The 18,771-nt window shown below is 54.9% G+C and overlaps 1 protein-coding gene across 1 annotated transcript; it reads right to left on the minus strand.

Moving 5' to 3' along the window:
* Positions 1-5,583: 5,583 nt before the first annotated feature.
* On the minus strand, positions 5,584-7,608 carry VRTN (vertebrae development associated). Its single transcript, XM_030483518.1, has one exon. It carries the CDS (start codon positions 7,606-7,608, stop codon positions 5,584-5,586), a length of 2,025 nt encoding a protein of 674 aa, XP_030339378.1.
* Between the last annotated feature and the right edge of the window lie 11,163 nt (positions 7,609-18,771).

Genomic DNA, 18,771 nt, shown 5'->3' on the forward strand with positions numbered 1-18,771 from the left:
CTGGCTAGTGAAGAGGTGAGCTTTGCAGGAGTGCTGAGCTAGTTTAAACCTGGAGGTGTTTATGCAGTTCCCGAAGGAAGTTATAATCCAGCTGGTGTCTGGGCGACTCGGAGGGAGTTGTACTGCGATGCAGATCACAGTGAGCAGCTAGTGTTGGAAGCAGGATGGTGATGTAGGCTTTTTGCCATGTGTGGACAGACAAGAATTAGGGAGAGAGAGAGTGAGCATTGTATCTTCTGCGTAGTAGAAGCATAAAATAAAATGTGCTCGAAGAGGCGCAGGAGAACGCAAACATCATGAGGGAAAAAGCGGGTCTGACTTCTGATGGTGGACAGTGAGAGACAGAATTTGCAGGGAAGGACTGAGGTGTCCAGAAGAGATGAGATGGCTTAGAGAGGAGAGGGGAGGGGCACCCTCACCCAGCAGCTAAGGGATGGTTTTCATTGCTGTCTCCTGCACGTGCCTTCCTGGGCATCCGTCCCCCCAGGTAACAGAACAGGACAGGAGTGCTATTTCAGGGGAGATGCCTGCTCAATGCCATCTCAGCTAAAGCCCTCCCCGTCTCTCCCCATCAAGTACCCAAGCATTCGGGCTGCTGGACCAGAATCAGCAATAGCAAACTGTGTTTGCCTCTGAATCTGTAATATGCCAGCTGGTTCCCCTCAGGGGCTGCCATTGGGGGTGGTGGGCAGCAGCACTGTGGGCACCTCATCCTTCTGCACCCCAACCCACCTCTTTGTCTGTTTCTAATTGGAGACACGTGGGGAAAGACTGTTGGGCTAAAGGGTCAACAGAATTAAAGTGTTTTCTGCTAATAGCCTGAATCTCTAATGATCTTGTCAAACAGGGCAGGGGGAGAAGGGGCTGTGCCAGAGCATCCCTAAAGGGGGCATTATGCAAATGAGGAAATTAGTTGGAAACAGCCTGAAGGGAAATGTGGAAATTGAAATCCAAGGACCAGCATGGAGACTGCTGCTGAGTAACTTATTATAGACTCACAGCATCTGCCGCAGCCGCCTGAGCAGAAGGGAGGGAAGCAAAAAGGCAACAAGGCATGGCAGTCAGGGAAACTCCAAAAACTCGATTTGGATTAAAAAATATAAGATGTTAAACTAAACCCTACCAGTGGATGTGGAAGAGGTGACTCTTCACCACTTCCCTCTTGTCCTCCCAGAGGAGGGGTCCCTGTCACACTCAGGACCCACCAGCATCACAGCAGAGCTCCATAATGGTCTTGATCCCGCAGGGGGCACTCAGGTATTTTGGATGAAGGATAGCTAGCCTCGAGTCCTGGCCTGGCAACATGTCTAGCCCAGAAAGAAGGGAGTGCAGGGAGCCCGGCAGGTCACTGCTGCGGGAGGGGATGTGAAAGGCAGGGAGCGCAGAAACGGTCTGTGGCGATGGAGCGGGATTCCTGGTGGCTGGAGAGGGGGGATTTGTGGTTCTCTGAGCTGGGGGTAGAGGGAGATTGGTTAAATTGTGATGTTTTGAAAGCACGTACACCGCAACCTGCTGTCCTTCCCTGCACCCCAGAGCTTTCTAAAACATAGCCACAAGAGATGCTAAAGAGACCCATTATACATCAGATCAAGATCCTCCTTCTCCACTCATGAGTAATTCGTTACCCATAATTTACAACTGAGCTCCCCGCCAGCTGGCTACAAGTGCCTGTCGCTGTGCATGCAGACAACACAGACACAGTCCTGCAATCCCCTGGTCCCAGCAACACCATCCCATCGCCCTCCTGCCCACTGCTCCCCAAATGTCCCTGCCCTGGGCCTGTTGCCCCACCAGCTGCCCCACCCCTTGCCCTAAGCTGGTAACACCAAGAGTCAGTCACAGAAGCTCAACAGAAGGCCCATCCCCTGCTCCCTGTGCCCATGCCCAAACACCCCTGTCTTGTCTCACATGCTGGGCAGCTTTTGGGTTGCAAGAAGTGCCAGGTGTCCCAGATGCCCTCTTTGTAGGGAGGACAAGACCTTGGGGACCAAGATAGCCCTGCTCCCTGTAGCTGGCTGAACATCCCCTCCGTGCATCCCTGGCCCTGGAGATGCTCCTCACTCATCCAGGAGCAAAAAGCAGCATGGTCTGAAGTGCGATGGGCTTTGGCTTCTTTTCCCAGCAGTGGAAAACATGTCGTCTTCCAGTTTGGGCTCCTTCTGTAACCTCCGCAATGTCCAGGTGAGCACTTCCCGGCAGGCCTTTCTCTTCAGAAGCAGCTAAGGACAGGGTGGACAGAGACTGTGCCAGGGGCAGGGCTGGCCTTTGGACCCTGCCTCCTTCTGGGATGCAGCCAGGAAGAAAGCTGCTGAGGAATAAAGCACTAGCACCTCAGCGCAGATCCATGTGACCAACGCATCTGAGACACTGCCTGCTTCCCCCAGCTCTGCTTGCACTGCTCACCCCTGGGCAAGGGGTGATGAAACACAGGCTGCTGGCTACTGATGGGATTTGGGGAGCCATGATGAGGGATGCTGGGATAGGGCCGTGCTGGATCTCTCTCCTCTTCCCAGAGGGATAAGGTGAGAGGGTGGAAGAGAAAAGAAACACATGACCCCTGGTGGTCTCTGGCCAAAGGGGTCCACTGGGGCACTAGTCCTCCCGCAGCCTCCCAGCCAACCTGCGCCTCCTTGGCGTCAGCCTTGAGGTGGGTGATGTGGAAACCACTGGGGCAGGATGTGGGGTGTCCTTCCTGTGGCATCCCTGGCACCTTCATCTACCTGGGAGGACAAAGCCTCTTGCAGAGGCAAAGCCGCAGCCTGCTCGCAGGGGGTCCTTCCTGCTGCACAGGCAGGCTCCCTGCCCATACTCATGCAGTTGCAGAAGTGCTAGGATCATAGAATTTTATTGTCAAGTGTCTGGGTTTGGCAGGAAGTGTCCACCCTGCTGAAGCTCTCCCATCTTCCCCCAGCGCTGTGGTTACTGAAGCGATGGAAGACAGATCAGGAGAGGGGCAAAGGAAGAAGCCGGGAAAGAGAAATGAACGCAAATAAATGCAGTATCTGCCAAAATGCCATCCTCAAAGTAATATATCAAAGTCTAGGCACAGGCAGTAAACTCTTGACAGTACTAGGCTAGAAAGATGGAAGTTTCTCCTTCCTGAAGTGCTGTCACATCTGAGCATTTTCTCCAAAACTCTGGCATTTCCCAGATGTTGACTATGCTAAATTAGCATTACACATCAGCTCATTCGTTTTCTAGAAGAAAGGCAGGGAACACTGCACCTGCACCTTGGCCAAGCTGCTGGGACGGAGCCACACTGACAGTTGTCATACGGGGACTGGTTCAAGAAAGCTAGAACAGGTATTGACAGGTTATTAATATTTTAGAAGATCTCTTGGGCTGGAGGGCAAAATCCTTGAGGATCCATGAGAGGACTGATCTTCCATATTTTCACTAGCAGGCTGGCATAGGAAGGAGTACCTTGGTGCCGTTTGCTGATGAGACAAAACCAGGAGGGTTTGGAAACAGAGAAGAGTAAAAAAACTGGGCTACCTTGAAGGAAGGAAGGATGGGGACAGGATGAAATGCAGGGAGATTTCACGAGGGGTTGCCAGCAGGAATTGCTGCAGCAGGCAGGAAGCTCCTCTGCCTGCAGGGACTGGGCAAAGGCCTGAGCCATTGCTCCAGCATGTAGAAGGCGGATCTGATGTGAAGATCTACAGAGCAAATTAGTTTAGCAAAAATATCCATGAGGACAACAGCAGAGCAGCGGTGGTCCACAGCTGGAATCTAGGAGTCAGCTACTGCACATGAGAAATGGGGTTTAACGGGAAGGAGGCAGAGAGAGTGGTAGAATGGGATTACAAGGAACCTAGTATCCTTGGTCAGAAAACCCACCCTCCTGCTCCTTCCCTCTGCTCAACCAAGGAAATAAATGCTCCAGGAGGGTCACAAGTGTACATTCACAGCTGCTGCTCCTGCAGCCATCATTGCCACTGAAAGCTTACTCCAGCCTCTGGCAGTTTAGAGACATGGCTAATCATTCTGCAGTAATTACCAGCTTACTCCCATAGAGGAGTTCACTCGTAGCTAATTACTCCAATTGCTTCCTGACACACAAAGCCCAGGCGGCCAGGGCTCTCTGCAGCAGCACACAGCACTGCTCTGCAGCTCCCACCTCCCCATGTGCCTGTCTTCCTCTCCCCCTGGGTCACCTACTGACCCCAATCCCCTCCTCTGGGACTTCATAGGGTACACTGGGATGGATGGATGGATGGTCATGAGATCTCACCAACACCAAAAACAAGCTAAATGGTTTCTTAAGAGATGCCCCACTGGCTCAGCACTGCTCCTCTGGGGCTGCCCCACCACATAGCTGGGGCCCAAGAATGCCTTAGGACAACTCTGAGTGTCATTTTCTCCTGTGGGTTGATGTAGAGGAAAAGTTCAGCAGGGTTTTCTACGCCTGGGAGGCAACTCCTGGCCACTCACCAGGGAAAGCATGGCTCCCGCTAGGCCTCCAGAGCACACACCAAGCAGATGGTCCCCACCAGGTCCCACAAGCAGAAGAGGACCTCCACAGGAGCAGGGGTTGAGGTGTGCACAGGGTCTCCCTGCTCATCAGCCAGTTTTAAAGGAGGGGGAAGCCTTGCCCAGAAATCACACAAGCAAGAGTGAGAAACTGCACAGGACTAGGAGTGGAAGAGTCTTTATTGCTTTGGTTTCTTACACGTGAGATATATGCATTTAGGCTTGCTGCAAGGAGGCATGCACATTGTGTTCAGCTTGCAGCATGGTGAGGGGATGCAGGGACACCAGGTACACAAAGTTTGGTCTCTCTGCCTCCTCCCAGGCACCAGGAAGAGAGACCCTAACAAAGTAAAGCAGCTGGCAGCTGTGAGAGAGTGAAGGATTGTGCAAAAGGTTATTGCTACAAGACCAGAAAGGCCAGGGACAGCTTGAATAGAGCCTGCAAAGGATACCAGCTCCTAGCTTCGTGTTCCCAGCAGACAGACTTCAGTGGGGACACAAACTAGTCCCCTCCTCCATCAGCCTCTGCTCCTTCTAGGGAAGATCAAGACAGCCAGAGGCAAGTATTAAAAGCCAGGAAGCCAAGGTGGCATTGCTGCAGACCCCAAGTGAAGCTCTTATTGTCCTTAGCTGGGTAGAACCCAGAACAAAGATGTTCCTCCCATAAAGCCAAGCACTCCCTGACCTTACCTGCAGCTGAGCCTGCTCACTGAAGAGATGCTGGGCACCTCCACACTCATCCTACGCATCCACATTACCCATTTAAGCAAGTGCCTGGGGCAGACAGACCTTCACACTGTCTGCCTCAAGAGGCCTAGCACCATCCCATGACACTGGCACAGTACTGCCTCCCTTGCTCACCCTCTGAGCAAAGAGAGGACAACCCCCATAGCCACTCTCCTTTGGGGCAACTCAGTGCCTTCTCCTTCCACTCCTCCTGTCTTTGGGAATGGGCACTGCGAGGATGCTCCCATACCTGATTGAACCACATAGAAAAGAAAGCCAGAGACTAGGAACAAAACAAAACCAAACCTGAACAAAAGTTAGAGCAGGGCCCTAGCCTGGGTGCCCTACCAAAGGCATGTCAGCAGAGGAGCTGGCAACTGGCATTCAGGCATCCACGAGCGTCAGCCCATCATGCAGAGCACGCTTCCACATGTAATAGGTGGAACGGGCTGTGAGTGGGAAACGGGCACTGAACTCCTTGTAGGTGGGGAAGGTCTTCGACTCGAAGCGCTGCTGCAGGAACAGCTTGGCCTGTGCCTTGAACTGGGCAGTGGCAATCACATCCATCACAAACATCCGGCTGTTGGCTCTCTCCGACATGGCATAGCCTGAAATGGTGTTGTATGGCATGGCTGTTACTGGCTTATCTAGGTGCTTGGTAGCTACCTCCATGTGGCACTGGGGCTTAAGGCCTGGCTCCACTCTCGGAGGTGCCGGGGAAGCCACTCGGTTCAATGGCTGGCCAGAGCTGGCCCAGGGCAGGCAATGCTGCCCAACAGCCTGGCCACTGCCCTTCCAAAACCAGTAGGCTGTGGAGGAGAGAGATGGGTAGCGCAGGCGGTACTTGCAGAAGGGCAGCCGCCATTGCTGGACCTGCCTCCTGGCCACATCCCGCAGCTGCTTTCTCCAGCTGAGAGAGGGCTTGAGCTGCAGGAGACTCCTGGGTGCTGACCGGTCTCCATTCAGCCTCTTCCTAACAGGCACACTGCTGGGCTTCAACTGCAGGAATGGCTTTCCCATCTCTAGAGGTTTCTGGTTATCCAAGGGAGACTGCGGGGGTTTGAAGTTGGGGTTCTCCTTGATGGCTTTTCTTCGCCAGTTGTAGTAAGTGGACCTGGAGATGCCAGGAAAGCTGCGCTTGAAGCACCGGTAAGGCACCAGAGTGTTCATGGAAATGCATTTCTCCAGATAGGATTTGGCTCCTTGCATGAAGATTCCTGCTTGGATGGGGTCTAAAGAAGGACTTGGGGATCTTAAGCTCCCCCGTGAATTTGCTGGCTCATCCACATCAGCCTTTCTGGGGACATCCCTGTGAAGCTCCTGCATCGCATGGGCCTCAGTCAGAGCAGAGGCATCACCATTGACCATGCTCTGCATCTCATGCTTCCAGGCATAGTACGTGGATCGGGAGATTTCAGGAAACATTTGCCGGAAACGCTGGAGGGGGATTATATTGCCCTCCTGAAAGCAGGACTGGAGGAAGTGTTTAGCTGCAAACCTGGCAGCCGCTTTCTGACGGTGCTCACGAGACTGGCGCTTCCAGCGGTAGAAGGTGCTCTTGGTAATGCTGTATCGGTCACGCAGGTTGGAGTAGGTGAGCTGGGGGTCACTGTTCAGCAGCTCAAGGGTCTTCATGGGCTGGACAGGAGGCTCTGGTGAAGGCACTGTGGGTTCTAGCTCTTCCAGGCCAACCACAGCCACAAAGTACTGCGCTTTGAAGACCTGCCGGGAGAGCTGCTGCCCTGACCACATGATGTGAAGAGTGGAGGTTCGCGGGCCACACCTCCTGGGTCGGATAAGCCGGTTGAAATAGGGCCGGATCTTCAAGTTGCTCATAGGGTAGATAGAGTAGATGTTACACTGCAGTACTGAGGCAAGAGCATAGACATGCCACATGTTGGCAAAAGTGCCAGGAAAACAGGTAGCTTTGATATCAGCATCAAAAATGGCTTCCAGGATAGCCATAGGGAGACTGGTCATCTCTGGGGTCTCCTCAGTGCAGAGGGAGTAGCGGGCAGCCTGCAGCATGACCTTGGAGTCAATCATGCCATTCAAGTAGTATTGCTTGTGTAGCAGCATCTCCACCACCGTACGCACCTGCAGCTCCAGGCTGAGGCTGGAGTTGCCCCAGAGCAGCACACTGGCAGCCTCAAAGAGGTGGTTCCCCTCACCTTTGCAAACCAGGGGCAGCATGTTACTTGGGGCATCCTCAGGATAGAGGCTCCTGGCTACCCGGTCAACCTCCAGCTCCTCCTGAAAATGTCTCCCGCAATAGCCAGGTAGGGAGAAAGATGACAGAGTCCTCTCCGCCTCCAGCGCGGCACTGGTGAGACCCTCCAGTCCAAAGCATTCGGTGGCTTCCTGCAGCTCCTGCAGCACAGACTGCACCAGCTGGTGCCGCTGGATCATCCTGAAGGATGGCAAAAAAAAAAAATAAAAAAGAAAACAAACCAGAAGTCACTGAAGATGAAGACAGTGCACACGCCAGACTGCTGGGGCCTGGCCTCCAGGTCCAGCTCTTCCCCACAGGGCAGGGCAGTGAAAAAGGTAGAGGAAAGACCACTTCTCACTTGTCCACCCACAGTCCCACGGACAAAGGAGGAAGCCTGGGTCCCCACAGGCAGTCCTGGGACAGGGACATGGGCTCAGCTTGTCTCCAGTGACCTCCTGTGGGCAGCACACAGAGCACACAGCTTCCATAGACACTACTCTAGGTGAAACTAAGGAGTGACTTTATCCATGGGGGTAGCAAGCCAGGTCACCTCCTACCCCTGCAGGCCTGGCTTTGCACCTCACCTCACCCCTACATCTGTCTCTCCCACTAGCAGCTCCATTGCTTTCATTTTAACATGCCACTATCCACACCTAGAGAGAAGAAAGCCTCGAAGGGGAAATGTTTGTCATCTCTGCGGGAAGGGACCTGTAACAGAGCAACACTGCATGGGGGCATGGAGGGACGTGGCTAAAGGTGTTCAAGGCTTACAGAAGAAGGGGCAAGGAGCTTGCCCCCTCCCTTAGAGCAGGGCACTGCAACTGCTCGCACTGCATGCACTAGAAACTGCTGTCACAGAACCTGGGATGGGAGGAAAAGCCAGAGCCAGCCCAAGCCACGGTTACTGCTGCCCGAGCCGACACTAGATGTCACTTGCTGCTCAGCAGACACACATCACCAGCCATGAAGAAGCCGCACAAGGAGAGCTTCTCCTAGACGAGCTACCAGGCAGGAGACAACCCAAAAGCACATGAGCACTAGGCGGGTAGTTCAGAGGCTGCACGGAGCCCTCCTCCCTGCCTGAGCCCATCCCACTCCTGTCCTCCCTCTCCCCGCATGCGAGTTCCCACTCAGGCAATCCAAAAGCTCAAACCTGCATCCACTGCTTTGTCAGCTCTTTGACACCTCCGTGGCTCTGCCCCCGCCGCTCGGGGAGCTTTCATGACAACTGCACAGTCCCTACCCCATGATCCAGCTCCAGCAGCACAACCCTCCTCTGCACCCTTCCACCACCAGCCAGCCCAGTCTCTCCTCTTGAACCACTTTTCTCCCAGGCACAACACTGCAATCAACCAGGGAGCCCAGTCTCCTACATTTTCTCCTAAGGCTCATTCACATACCACCCCCAACATAGGGCACCGCTTTGCAGTCTACTCGATTCACATCCCAGCTGGAACCTACCTTCTTAAAACACTTCACAGGTATCACCGTGCACTCACAGCTCTGTGGGGAGATGGGGAAACAGCAGAGCTGGGCAGGAGAAGCAGCAGCCCTGCAGTAAAGCAGATGGCCTGCCTGACCTCTCCCAGGTCTCAGACCTGCACTTTGCTGCAGATAAGGTTATTATTGCCATAGCATCTATGGCCCCTGGCCATGACCAAACAGCAAATGAAATGAGGTGCCACAAAAAAAAAATCACATGGCCACATCCAAGCTACTTCACCACAGGGAGTCTCCATGCTGCTGCTGCTGCCTCTTGCCTTTAATCAGGCCACAGCTAGTCATCAAATCGACTCCCTTCCCATGCCCCAAGCTCCTCCAGAGTCTCCTGCATGTTGGAGGCCAGGGCCTTCTTACAGCTGTTCCCACAGCTGTGGAGCATCAGGTATCAGTGACAACAAACACAGCAGAATGCACACAGCTGTGAAGCAGGGGAGATAAACTTGTCTTAAAATCCTGGACTGAGCAAGTATGAAGTTGTCACTCCAAGTCAGGTCTGTATCGTTGTCTCCTGGGAGTTCACAGAAATTTATAGAAGTTTATAGCAATTCTGACTAAGCCTGTAGCGAGCAACATGTGCTAGAGAAGCAGAAGCAAAGGCATTCCTCAGGAGAGCTGCAGGGCTTGCAGAGCCCAAGTCCTCCTCCACTGTCTGACAAACCCTTTCAGTGCCAGCCACCTCCCCCTGCAGCAGCCGCTACCTCCACTTTCAGTCGCTGCAGCCCAGCTGAGCACTGGGAAGGCAAGACAAGCTTTCCCCCGGAAGGGGCGAGGAGCTGAGGTAGGCTAGGGAGCACCAGCAACGACCCTGGTCTTTATGGCCTAGTGGGCACTTCCCACCCCCTTACACCTTGGTGGGAGAGGGAGGGCAAAGGGGAGAGCTGGACGCACAGGACTTAATCCTTTTCTGCAGTGATAACCCCACAGCCTCAATGTCACTGCCAGCTCCTGCTGCCCAGAGCAACAACAGGGCCACAAAAGCAATCCCAAGGCAAAACCCGCAGCTGAAACAGCAGAGATGAGCTCCTGCGACGGGGTGAAGAGGGGCTCGGGTAAGCCAGAAGGCAGAAGTCAGCCCAAGTGGGGGCTTGAGTTCATCACCAGATCAAACCCAGCAGCTCTCTACACAGAGGAGCTGCTGCAAAGGGAACATTTTTTCCCCCCTGCACACCCCCAGAAAAGCAGCTGAACACGACAGACAAGCACTCCCTAAACTGCCTCAGCACCAAGAGGTAACCAAGGGAGCTTTTCGCTGCTGATAAAGGAGGTTTTACCTAACCCTGCCGCTTTTGCATTGTAACAGATAAGCAAACACTTGCAGATCACGTTCCCTCACCTGAACTGATGGGCTGGTGGCATCCAGTAGTGCAAGTTCCCCCAGCCAGCGCCAAAAATGCTCCCGCCAGCAGGAATCCAGGACACTTCAGACTCCGCTGCCCGGAATGCTGCTGCTTTACAGGAGCAGAAGTGTCCATGTATCGCAGCCTAGCTAGGCTTGGTGCCTCACTTTCTGGCCCCAGCTCAGGCCACCCCAACAGTAAAGGCTCTTACTTTAGAGGAGGAGGTGTGAACCACCATAACCATACTGTTGAAGCACTAAAGTGGTAGTCTCCAGGAGCTGTCTAGGCTAGAAATATAACCACACTAGAAATTCCAGGGGGTTGCTGGTGGGTGAGCAGCACTGGCAGCCCAGGCAGCAGGAGAAGCCTGCTCCATCTGCCAACACCCACATCTCCACCAAAACCCGGAGACGGGGGAACCCTCGGCTGGAGAGGGAAAAGCCACAAACCCTCCCTTAACCCAGGCCTAAGCGCCGCAGCTTAGCCTGGTTCCGGCCGTCCCTCGGGCAGAGCACGGACCGCTCGAGGGCGAGCGGCGCCTGACAGCCACCTCCAGCCCCGTCCTCCCGTGAGCGCTCCCGCCGCCGACCCCGCGGCCGCTCACGCCTCTCCCGAACGCAGCCCCCGCCCGGGACGGAGACAGCCCCGTGTGGGAGCACGGGCGGCCGCTCCCCTCTCCCGGGAGACAAAAGGAGGAACAGCCCCAGGGTGTGGGAGAGGTCGCCGGTGCCCGGGCAGCTGCCAAGCAGGAACCGACGGCAGGGCGGGACAGGGCGCCCGCCCGCCGGGGGAAGGTGCCCGCCGCGGCGGGGCAGCCCGCAGGGTCAAGGAGGGCCGGCGGAGAGCCGCAGCCCCGACCGGTGCCCACCCCAACTCCGCACTCACCTGGCTCCGTGGGTCGGGTCGCGCCCCACCCGCGCCCTGGGCCGCCCCGCACCTTTAAGGGCGGCGGCAGGAAGCGGCACGGAGCCGCCGCCGCCCCGGTGCCAGCCCCGCAGTGACCCTCGGGAGCGGGCGTCCGCGTGCGGCGCCGGGCCGAGCCGGGCCGGGCCGCCCCTCCCCGCCTGCCCCCTCCCTCCCCTCCCCCGCCAGGAAGCGGGCCATCCCCGCGGCCCCGGCCCAGATGAAAGCGGAGCGGGCCGGGGGTCACTTCCAAAGCTAAAGTGATAATGGCCATTGTCCCGCCGCCGCCGCGCTTAAAGGGCCCGCCGCCTCCATGCCCCGCTGCGCCCCGGTGCTCCCCAGCACCCTGCCGCCCTACAGCATTCTCCTGCCCCATACCCCTGCCCCGGCCTGCAGTGACCGAGCCCACTGGGGCTGCGGGGTGGGATCTGGGTGCCTGCTCGGGGCACCCCTCGTGTCCCAGGGGGAGCAGGCAGGTCCCGAGTGGATGCCACTGCAGCCCCCGGGGTTGGCACAGCCCATGTGTGTGTCTGCACCCTTGCCCAACTCGCTCCTGCCAAGGCCATGGTCCTTCCTCCACGATGCTAGCTAGGAGATAAGTTACCCTTTCCTCTGCCCTCCCTAAGTGGCACCCATCCTTTCCCTGGCAAGGCAAGGCTGGTGGGACTTCGAGGCTACTAGGGCTGACAAAATTCAGCTGTGCTGCCCTTCGAAACTTTCTTGTCTGTGAGAGGCACCCAAGCGACAGCAGCTGGGCAGCCTCCTGGACAGGCTTGAATCCGCCTGCCCATACCTGGGCCCTCTGTGGAGCAGCCTTCCACCCTGCTATCTCTGCCCCACTGCCTCCCCAGGCTAATCTCGGGCCGAGGTCCCCCTCCTTAACTCCAGCTCATACAATGGGTTCATCCTGTCCCTCAGGCGTCACGTGAGGCTGTGCAAACAAGGCCGTGCACCAGGCACCTCGCTGCAGCATCGCTGAACTGCCAACGCCAGCTCCACCCCACGTCCTCTTCACAAGTCCAGACCTCTAGAGCTTCATTCGGGACCTGCCTCAACCCAAGCTACACCACCCCAAGAGGAGCCCATCTGCTCTTGGTTGTGAGACCTGGGTGTGTTTCAATGACAGGGGACACAACTTGGTCAACAGTGAAGAGCTGGGCTCTTCACCAACTGGTCTCAGTACTTCATGTTCCCTGTGTTGGGTAGGTCTGGTTGCAGACAGGATCTGGTTTCTTTGCCTATCCTTAGCGACCAGCTTGAGACCCACCACAACCCCTCCACCCAAGGAGGGGCACAAAGTAGCTCCTGATGTCAAAGACGGCAAGGGCTTCCTTCACTGCATGCCACCACCTGTGGGGAACCTCACTGCGCTACTCATTTCTGCTTCAGTGTTTGGCAATGAGAGGGCAGGAGGGCTCATGCAATTCAGGGAGAAAACTAAACACGGACTTTTCAAAAAGGGGAAATGTGTCCAGTTCCCCTTCCTGCTGCCCTCTCTTCCATGTTAATCTGGGAGCAATCACCACAGCACACATCAAGGCACACCTTCCGTTTGTCCTGTCTCCCCCAGAAGCACATACCCCAGAGCATTTTTTCCCACTTCTTGCACATCTGAGACCAGGAGAGAAGGGGGAGGCTGGGTGAGGAGGGTTTGACAGGAGAATGGGCTCTCTGGAAGTTGTGGACTGGCTACTTGTGAGTGGAGCATCAGTTAGGAGACATCACCCCAGCTGATGCTGAACCCCGGCCTTCGGTGCTCCCAGGCGTCACTCTCACTGGACACAAAAAAGCTACAGCACAAGGAAAAGAGACCTAAACCATCTCCCAGTGAGCTTTTTACCCCCTCAGGCAATCTTTGTATGTCCAAAGCCAGCTCCACTCTTGCTATCAATCTGGCCAGTCCTGGATCTTTTCCCCAGCAGGCTGGTGTACATATCCACAGCTGCTGAGCTCTCCTTCTCATCCTTCATCCTTTTAACTTCTTTGGTTGCAAATGCAAAGCGGTGCTCACAGGGCAGTGAGACACTGGTAAATGCCAGAGTCAGCAGGGTCAGTGATTAACATAGGAGCTGGAAAACACACAAAGAGACAGCCTGGGTAGTTCTGTTATGCAGATGACTGCACACACCGGCTTCCAGCATATAAACAAGTAGTTAGCATTTTTATGTTCCTTGGAGGAGTTCAGTGGGGGACCAGAGTGCTCCCTGATTTGGTGCAGGATGTTTCAGCATGACTGTAGGCAGTGGAGACCTTTGCAGTTTAGCTCTGGATAAACTGCCTGTTGTGGTTTATCCTGCCTGCTGCAGCCCCATCCTCTCTCAAACAACGCCCAGAGCAAAGGTGCAGAGATGTGGGCTGCACATGGGTCTCAGGGTACCATGTTTCCAGCCATGCTGGAAGGCAGGTTTTACTGCTCCAAGTTTGGGCACGTAGTCTTCTCCCAGGTTAAGAGCAACCTCCATGTTCGGCAGATAGAATTCTCATTGGTTTGAACCTGGTGAGGAAGGGTGTCTCAAGGACTCTGTGCTGGGTTCTTGTATAAGGTATGGCTTCCTCTAGCTCTTTCACTGGAATGTGACAATCCAGACAGTGCCACATGTGGGGACAACATTCAAACACTCAGTTATTCCCCCCCAGCAGGAAATCTCCCCAGTTGCACCTCCTCTCCCACCCAGGGGAGCTCCAGGAGTGGAGGGAGTCAGAGTCCCCTACCCACTGTAGCACTGTCTGTGACTGGACCAGAGGAGACCATTCAGATAGGATGCAGTATGGCTGAAGTACCTGAGGCAGCCAAATACCATTCAAGGCAGGTCAGACTGTGGACCGGTTGCCAAAACCACCTCTGGAAATGGAACTGGTTGACCCAAACCATTGTATGATGCACCTATGGTCTATAATTGACATGTCCATCCCCTTAAAGCCATTGCTGGTGCCCTGGCTTCTGTTTTTCTCATCTTTCTGCCTCTAGAGCACTGAGGAGTCCAAATCCAGGCACTGTCACCCCTCTGGGGAATCAGTGGAGCTGCGATCGCTGAAGGGCTGGCAGGACTGAAAGCATGGAGGCTTCCAGGAGGGTTCTAAATGTCCTAAGTGTCTGCTGTCTTGGCTGGGTTTCTCCCCTGTGCCTCACATTGCTCCATGAGGAAACAGCAATGAGCAGAGCTTGCAGCCTGAGTTGGCAACAGAAGTAGGGTTGCTGCAGCTGAGGTCTGCCCACCGGTCTTAGGGAGAAGGAAGGTCAAGTTGTTCTGGTGTGACTGTGCCCAACAGGGACCTGGAAAACATGGACTTTGCCCCAATTTTTGTAGTAACTTGTTCAAACTGAGTAACCTAAGTCCTGTTTGTCTGGTACTTCTCATTCCCATCCTTGAAACCATCTCTGAGCCCACTGCCTCATGCCTGTGCTGGAGCCCTGAAAAGGGATGCTTAGATAGACAGGCTACTGAGCTCTGTGGAGAGCCTGTGAGGCACCCTCCTGCCTGTGCATGACCTGAAATGATGCTGGGCACCAGCAAACAGACGATTTTGTTCAGTTGTGCTCACATCACTCTGAGAGGGAGATGTGGGTGAGTTTTCAGCCAGGTGCAACAGAGCTGGAGTGACTGAATTATAGGAGATGTTGCAAGGAGTAGAATCTATTTAATGGTGCTGAAGTGAGAACTGGTGGGCAGGGATATCCAAGTGCATCAACCTCAGCAAGTGAGAGCAATTAACAGGGGTGACTTCAGCTGCGTGACAGGGAGGACAGAAGAATGAAGAATGTGGCCTGAACTTTAGAACAGCTTGGTGGCAAGGCCCAGCCAGGAGTTTAATTTCTCAAGGGAAGTGGGGAGCTGGCCAGGCCACTAGGTCCCATGTTGGACAAGATATCAGAGGCCCCTAGGGCTCTTCCACACCCTGAAACCCTCTTCCTCTGCAGTGACTCAAAGGGGTTGTTCCCTTTCCTCCAGCACCCCTCAGTGCCACATCCTTCCTATCCCGTAGAGAACACCCAGGGCCCCCATTGCATTTCTCCTCTCTGTGACTTAAGATCCCTCCTGGTGGGACCAGGGGACCTCAGTGCTGTCCCCCTGTCCCTCTCCTAATGGTAGCTGCCTCCCAGTTCATCTTAGAATAGAATAGTTAGGGTTGGAAATGACCTTAAGATCATCTAGTTACAACCTGGGCGATGTTCAGGACTGACCAGTCTAATGCACCAGGAGCGCACAGGAGGGCCAGATCTGCCTGTCCCCTGCCCTGGGGTAGTGAAGCCTTGACAGTAGGTCCCATCTCCAACTCTCCTCTACTTGGCTCAGCGCTCTTTCCCCTTCTGGCTCTGTGAGATGGGAAGGAAGGTTTGAACTTGGTGTAGGCACTGTGCCCTTGCTCCCCAAGGCTCCCTGATGCGCCCAGGCACACGGATGAGAATTAAACAGGAAGCACCAAATGCAGTACCACAACACTGGGTGAGGACCAGGAGTGTTGGCCACATTCTGGGGTCCTGCCATAGGTGGGAGAGGTGGGGGAGAGCTGGGAACTGCGGGAGATTCAAAGTCAAGATCAAAGCGTTTCCCTCTGAAGCCCTAACACTCTCCTTCCCTCCCACTTGCACATAAAAGCACTCTGCCCTCAGCAGGCTCTCCGCTGGGGACGGTGGGTGGAGGAGGGGGCTGCTTTCCCCCTCGCTTTTCCTGTGTCTCTAATAACTCTTCCCAGAGGTGAAATGGTGAAAATCCTTCCACCCCTCCTCCCCCACGCCTGCTTCTTGCCCAGATCCAAAGGGCCCGGAGCTGTTTCAATGACTGTGAGTTTGTGGCAGACCTGGCCTGCTTTGGGGTGTCACCAGTTGATGCCAGCAACCAGCACCAGGGACATGCAGTGAGCAAAGCCTTTGAAGTGTACAGTAGAAAGACAGTGTTAGAGGCAAAGCATGAGGAAGGAGGATGGAAAAGAAAGAGCAGTTTGGCCCACAGGAGGGGGAAAGACTAATTAAGGCACAGCGCATGGAGGAGGAAAAGGCAGAATCATTAAGATATCACAGCAGGAGCTGGTGGTGCGGCTCCATGGAGGTTTAAGCCACACTGAGCCTGGCCTCTGCTGTTTGCTCCCCCTTGGTTCTCCATTCCCACCCTCTGCTTCGGGGTGGCACAGGAGTGTGTGGGGCTCTGTCAGTCGGTTCAGCTTGCTGATCCAGATGAAAATGAGTTGGTTTAGTTCATACCCTAATACAGACAGAGCTGAAACTCAGGATGGGAGTCTCCATTACCCCTTCCTTACTAACCATCAGAGAGAGTGGGCTAAAGCTTGCAGGTGATTCCAAACTGAAGAAGCCACAAGATCCAGTAAGGACAGGCATCTGTGAACAGATTGGAGACTGGAAACATGGGCAGGAAATGGTGGATTCAGTTTTGGAAAGCCCAGGAAGGTGATACTCGTCTGTCAGTGCTGCATTGCGCAACATCGCACAAAGCCAGCAGCATTAAGAGCAAGCCTGGATGGGAAACCCGAGGGAAAGCAAGCTGCAGAGTCAAGGCTGCAGTTTTGTGTTTCTGTTGGTGGTCATGGCAGCTGCTGCTTGTTTCAGAGAGCATCCAGGGCCACTGACCCTCACAGGCACCAGAAAATGGGTTTGCCAGGCTGCTCCCTACATCCTAGCTAGAGGCCAGCAAGCAGAGAGGAACCACAGGGAAATGGCAGCACAGGGGGACTGCGGGGACTGCGGGAGACAGGGCTGGGAGGATCCTGGATGGGGCTTCCCCCACCAGTCCCGGGCAGGGGGAGAACGCATGGGGCAGCAGGCAGGGGAGGGTGGGGGTTGGAGTGTTTCACACCTAGCAAGCACGAGCAGATGGGCTGGGGTTAAACGCCTCGAAGAATTAACTTGCACTGCCACACAGAGCCAGGACTTAGCAAGCCATGCCCAGCTCTCTTCCCCGGATCCACGGCAGACAGTTCCGTGATGGGTTAGCAATGCAGAGGTGGTTTCTCTGGGGTCTGTAGCTAGTCAGGGAGCTGAGATACGGCTCTGCAGTGTAAACACAGCCATAAACCCCTGCTCAAGTTGTGATTCCCCAGTCCTTCCCCAAGCCCTGCCCCCAGGCACTCTCTGAAACGGCCACGGTGTTTGCTGGAGGAGAAACGTGAGAAGTAGAGCTGGGGTGCTGTAAAAGATGTAAATGCTTCTGTGCTGAGAGCGGCTCCGAGTGTCTAGGGCACAGCCTCGGCGGGGGGATGGAGAGGCACCCAGAAGGCACTTCTCTTTTGTTCTTGATCTTGGCTGCCTTAGGAGAGGTCCCAGGAAACAAACTGGAGCTGATTCACTGAAGGGAGCTCATGTTCTTTACCAGGTGGTGGTCTTGGGGTGACAGGGACAGGACAGTGGCGAGGTAGGAGGAAGAAGAGTTTGGGAGAGAGACTTGTGGCCATCTCATCTGTGTTGTATCGCCTGGCTCCCTCGGTGCTGGGAAGCCATCTCATCAGCAGGGAGGGAAGGGGAGGAATCCTCTCACTGTAAAGTGGGCGAGGGAGCAAAGGAGTCACTTCAGTCCCGGTAACCACTGACAATTGCCACAGCTGCAGAACTGCACCATGAGAGGATGTGACTGCCTAGGAGCAACCAGCTCCCAGGTCTGATGCAACAGCTGAGAAAAACCCGATCTTTTTAACATAAAAATTAGTCATCGCTGAGGTCAGGTTTTCAGAGGGCTGATCTTTGCCCTCTGGAGCTTAACCTTTAGGTATGACTGATAGCATTGTGAATTCCAGCAGTAAAAATGCTGAGAGAAGGGAGATGAGGGCAAGGAGAAAGGGACACTGCTTAGGGACAGGGCCATTTGCTGAGGAAACAGGCTGATCCGTCTTCTTCCATCTCTGAGCGCATATACCCTGATTTTGTGTTTTGCAGTGCCTGGACCCCTGAGCAGGTAGCAGAAGAGCAAAGGCAAGGGACATGAGGATGAGGGAAGAAAAAGAGGGCTGGGAGGCAGCGAACTGGTAGGAGAATGCAGCTACTTGTGTACAGGAAGATGGACCCACGGAAATATGTGCAGAAGCCCAAAGGCTCTGCAGAAGAAATGTCATCAACAGGACGATAGGTGAGAGACGCATGAGGAAGGAAGGGACTCCAGCTCATAGGATCCCTCATCTCTTATCATTAGGCTTGCCCAGAAATTTACGTGTGCTGAAACATTTTGTAACCCACAGTTCAGGCTTACAAATATACCCGAATCTGGAAAAAATAATAGTTGGTGTCAGTATTAAATGTGGGATCACTGAGAAGCCAGAGAGGGTCAATTCACCAGCACAGCCCATCGCTGCTTTCCCAGCACCCCTCCCTACCCTCTGCCCAGGCTTCACACTGCCCCACACCCGTAGTGCAGCACAGCAGGGAGCACATGCTGCTATGCACCATCACACTGGGGATCGCTGCCTTGTCCCTTGGTCCCAGCTAAAGAAATCCCCCCCAACAGTGGCCACCACAAGTTCTTCGTTCTGTCGAAGCCACCTGGAACTTCCCAGCCAGCCCCAAAATAACCCAACACGTGCAGGAATCAGCCCTGCTCCTTCTTTCCCGTGTCCGCTGTGACAAGTGGGCAACGCCCGCTGCCCACGGGGACCAGCCCTCAGCCTTTGGGCTCC

This window comes from Strigops habroptila, chromosome 4, assembly GCF_004027225.2.
Source record: "Strigops habroptila isolate Jane chromosome 4, bStrHab1.2.pri, whole genome shotgun sequence".
Lineage (NCBI taxonomy): Eukaryota > Metazoa > Chordata > Aves > Psittaciformes > Psittacidae > Strigops > Strigops habroptila.

Excerpts from the sequence above, each read along its gene's own strand:
- VRTN (XM_030483518.1), bottom strand. The coding sequence starts at position 7,608 with ATGATCCAGCGGCACCAGCTGGTGCAGTCTGTGCTGCAGGAGCTGCAG.